This window comes from Fukomys damarensis, unplaced genomic scaffold (genome assembly GCF_012274545.1).
Source record: "Fukomys damarensis isolate Sample0158 unplaced genomic scaffold, DMR_v1.0_HiC HiC_scaffold_35, whole genome shotgun sequence".
NCBI classification, from domain to species: domain Eukaryota; kingdom Metazoa; phylum Chordata; class Mammalia; order Rodentia; family Bathyergidae; genus Fukomys; species Fukomys damarensis.
Window position 1 is genome coordinate 11,690,811 of NW_022900947.1, and position 4,166 is coordinate 11,694,976.

A 4,166-nucleotide genomic window follows, 5' to 3' on the forward strand; every position below is an offset into this window, starting at 1 on the left:
TTTCCAGCTTTCGCCCTCTGGGAAGGGGCCGAAAGGAACTGAACAGAGTCGGCGAGCCAGGCTAGGAGCTCGCTCCAAACTAGCGATCCCTCCGCGGCTTCGCCCGGGCCGCTCCGGTGCCACCTCCAGCGCCCCAAAAGGACCAGGCCGGGAGGGTATGGCTGGGCGCGCAGGCGTCTCCGTGCCGGGTTGGGACGTGTGGAGCTTACTCCAGTGGGAGCTGGACGGCTTTCTGCAGAGACGCTGGGCTGTTGGGAGGTCACTGTGCCACCTGGCTAGCAGGGGTCGGGGACAGAAAGGGCAAAGGCCGAGGGCAAAGTGTGTGGGTCGCTGATGGGAGGCAGGGGATGGACCTAATACCAGGGCCCCGCCTTTATAGAGCCGCTGGGGGGGGACTAACCTCCGAGGTGACTGCGCGGTCCTCGCTGTCCCCTGGACACAGCATGGTGGCCTGCAGTCTGCCCACGCTGCGCAGCGCCTCCAAGTCCTTCTGGTGCCCGGAGCAGGCAGCTCGCTGCTCTGACAGCTCCTGCCTGAGGGACTCTGAAGGAGGAAGAGCCAGAAGGCCAAGGTCAGGGCTGCACGTCCTGCGGGGACGGACTATGGGCTGCGGTGGACGGGAAGCTCTGCTTTGTGTTGCCCAGGCTTACCCCAAGATAACAGAAACACACGAGTACTGAGTGCTACAGTACACTAAACCCTCTGAAAGGTGTTCTCCACTGGGTGAGGTGGTGCACGCCTGCAATCCCAGCACTCTGGGAGGATGAGGCAGGAGGATCCTAAATTTCAGTCCAGCCTGGGGAATTTGTCTCAAAATAGCAAATAAAGTGCTGGGGATGTAGTTCAGTGTGAAGGTCTGGGTTCTGTCCCCACTACCATGGAAAGAAGTGTTCTCATCTGCCCGTCACCCTCCAGACCTCACCAGCCACACTGCGTTTTAAGGTGAGGATCAGGGGGGATGGGGTGCCTAGAGCTGCACAGCCACTGGATGGCGCCACGGGGTCCAGTCCTCCCTGCCTGCATGGCCACTGCCAGTCATCTGGGATGGAGGCCAGTGAGGGCTGGAAGCCGGAGCCCAGCCCAAGTCCTCAGCGAGCAGCTGGAAAACCAAAGGAAGCACAGGAATTCTCCAGTGAGCTCTGGTTTCCTTCCAGGGTGAGGGGTCTCAAGTCTGAAGTCTTGAAGTTGATGTCAATGGTTTTTAGGGGGAATAGGTCCTGGGCCCTGAACTCAGGGCCTTGTGCCCATGAGGCAGCGGTCCAGACTCTGAGCCTCATGCACCCCCAGCCCATGTCCACTCTTAAGAAGACAAAACCCTTACAAGGTCCTGCAGTTCGGATGCAGGTGGATCACAGGGACAGGAGATACTATGCTACCCACTAGGGCTCAGACTGAAGCCAGAAGTGTCCTGGAGAAGCCTGCAGCCCTAATGGGCCAATGCTTTGTCTTTATTTTGCAGATGGCAGGTAGGGGGCACAGAGCAGTCAAGCAACTTGCCCAAGGTCACACAGCTAGTGTGTGGTGGAGCCAGGCTTCAGATACAGGTGGTTTGGCTCCAAAGATCTTACGTTTGTTAATTTGGGGGATGGGTAGGGTCAGGGTCTCACCTAGGACTCCCTGTGTAGCTCACGCTGGCCTCACACTGGTGGTCCTCTTGCCTCAGCCTCTCAAAAACACTTCCAGGTTGGTGTGTGATGTGGTAAAGGCAGAGGGGCTGCATTCATCTGGGGATGGTGAGGCCCAGGCAGAAGAGGACTGTGGGGGACCAAGCTCCCCAATTTATACAACTTCAGAGTGGAAATGAGAGGTGGAGGCCACCCCTGCCGGTGTCCCCTGGGCTATGGACAGTGCTGGGCACTCGATGTGTAGTATCTCATTTAACCCACACAGTGGCCCTGAGAGGCAGGACAGTGGGACCATCACTCTGGCCCCTGGGCCCAGCCTGCTCCTGCTGGGTCTGCCCTGGGTGCACACTCTGCAGTGGGCGGAGAGCGGATACCTAGCAGCCTCGCCTGCTGTGCCTGCATCCTTTCCCGCTCTTCCTGCCGCTCCTGTGAGGCCTTTTCCTCCAGGGCCTGGAGCTCCAGCTGGTGTGCCTGATGTTGGATCTGGAGGCTGTGACTAGATTCCTTCTTCAAGCGCTCCTCTGTGGCCTGTGGGTAGAAGCAGGAAGAAGTAGGCATGAAATTGGGCACTCCTTACTTCCATGTGGAAAGCTTACTAAGCTACCTGGGATGCTGCAGTAATCACCTGCCTGTAGCAGCCGTTTTGTACCATGCGGACTCACTCCCTCCCATAGCTCATTGAGCCGTGGTAAACCCTTGTTCCGAGGTGAGCCAGACAGAATTCTTTCCCTGGGAATGTAGTGTCGGGAGGTGCAAGAGAAAGGAGCAAGACAGACAGACAAACTGTGTGGCTGTGGATTTAACACTCGGGAACACTGAGTGGGTATCTCACATCTTCCCCTGGACAGGTGGATGGAGGCACCTGCCTGTCGGATTTCTGTGGTGGGGAAAGAAATGATGCTCGCGTCTGAATTCCTGGAACTGAATATGTTACCTTTCCTGGCCAAAGGGACTTTGCAGGCACGATTAAATTAAAGATCAGTTGGAAACTGGATAAAGAAGATGTGGTTTTTCTATAAAATGGAATACTACTCAGCCATAAAGAATGAGAAATTAGACTCATTCATAGGAAAATGGATACATATTGGGGATAGACTCCTAAGTGAGATAAGTAAGTCACATGTATGTAAACACCAAATAGTTTCTCTGGTGTGAATAAACTGTAACAGTACATAAGATCCTAATGAGATAACTGACATTGTGAAATGGGAAGGAAAGGGCTAAAGGTGTAGGGAAAGTGGGAAGGGTAGGGCAAGGGGAATAAGGGAAAAGAAAAATGTGAGAAAATGAATTAAAGTGTTTGTAAACGGGGAGGGGAGGAGGGGTGAAGGGAGGGCAGGGACAAGGGGAAAAAATGAGAACCAAGACCTGTCATGTAAAGGTACAAGATCCCAACAATGAATGTAACTGTGCTGTATCCCTAACATGTACCAATAAACTCAATTTAAAATCTGGGGGTGGGAGAGTACTCTGAATGATGTGGGAGAGCCTCAGTCATGGGAGTCAGCAGGAGCAGGCACAGGAGAGGCTTCGGGACTGGACGGTCTGTTGGTAGAGGGAGTAGGAGGGAGAGAGCATTGGAGGACGCCGCGCTGGCGGGTTTTGGTGGTACAGGAAGGAGCTGCAGAAGGCGGAGGCCTTAGGAAGCCCACCAGGGAGCGAACAGGTCCCCCAGCGCCTTAGCAGGAACTTAGTGACAGCCATCTCCGACCCCCACCCCCAGCCGCTCCTGTCCTGGTCCCCTCCCGGCTCCCTGTCCTTCCCTAACCCTCTTCAGGGGCCGCGGGAAAGTTTCCCTGCACGCGGCCAGCAGGTAGAAGGGACTGGATAAACCCCTTTCCGGTTAGGGGGGAGTGCAGCGGGCATAAACACACTCTTCGAGGTGAAAGCAAATTCGACTGGTTTTTAATATGAACATAAACCGTAAAAACTCTTCTCGGAGTTATTTCTAAACAAGATCTGTGGTCGGCATGGAACACAGATGCTCATGATCAGGAGGGCTCCTTTTCTGGGGGCCGATCTTCTCCGCGATGAAGGACCCTACTTCCTAAGTGTAAAACTGGGATGCTAGGAACAGTCCTGTTGTCCCCAGGGACGATCCGTCCCCCAGAGCGATGTGCGGACAATAGCAAGAGAGTGATATTTCCTGGAGAACTGCGGGCTACACTTAGTCATCCGGGGTGGACGCCTCCTCGGGGGTGGAAAGTGGGGGGGTCAGGGGAGGGATCCTTCTTGCGTAGTCAAGGGCGCCACAGCACAAGAAATCGGCTTCCCAGCTTCACTCCTTATTGGCTGTGTGACCTTCGGCAAGGTCCTGGGTCTCTCTGAGCCTCTTCTCTCGTGTGGGAAAAGGAGAAGAGGGTCCGGTCTTGGGTGGTGACTGTGGCCCTGGCGATACGGACCAGAGGCGCGTGAGGGGCCCCGCTCAGGCTGGCACTTTCCGGGCGTCGCCTACCTTGAGCTCCTGGGCTTTGGCCTTCTCGAGCGCGCTCAGGGCCGCCTGGCTCTGCTGCAGCTGCTCGCGCTCCTGCTCCGCCCGCT

The 4,166-nt window shown here is 55.8% G+C and overlaps 1 protein-coding gene across 1 annotated transcript in view; it reads right to left on the bottom strand.

The window, feature by feature from the left end:
• Fam184b (family with sequence similarity 184 member B) overlaps positions 1-4,166 on the bottom strand; it is a 97,131-nt gene that overhangs the window by 10,272 nt on the left and 82,693 nt on the right. The window contains exons 11-14 of the mRNA XM_019210265.1: positions 4,081-4,164; positions 2,000-2,153; positions 386-543; positions 81-89 (exon numbers count right to left, since the gene is read on the bottom strand). Coding sequence (XP_019065810.1) covers positions 81-89; positions 386-543; positions 2,000-2,153; positions 4,081-4,164 — 405 coding nt within the window. The remainder of the gene's footprint in view (positions 1-80; positions 90-385; positions 544-1,999; positions 2,154-4,080; positions 4,165-4,166) is intronic.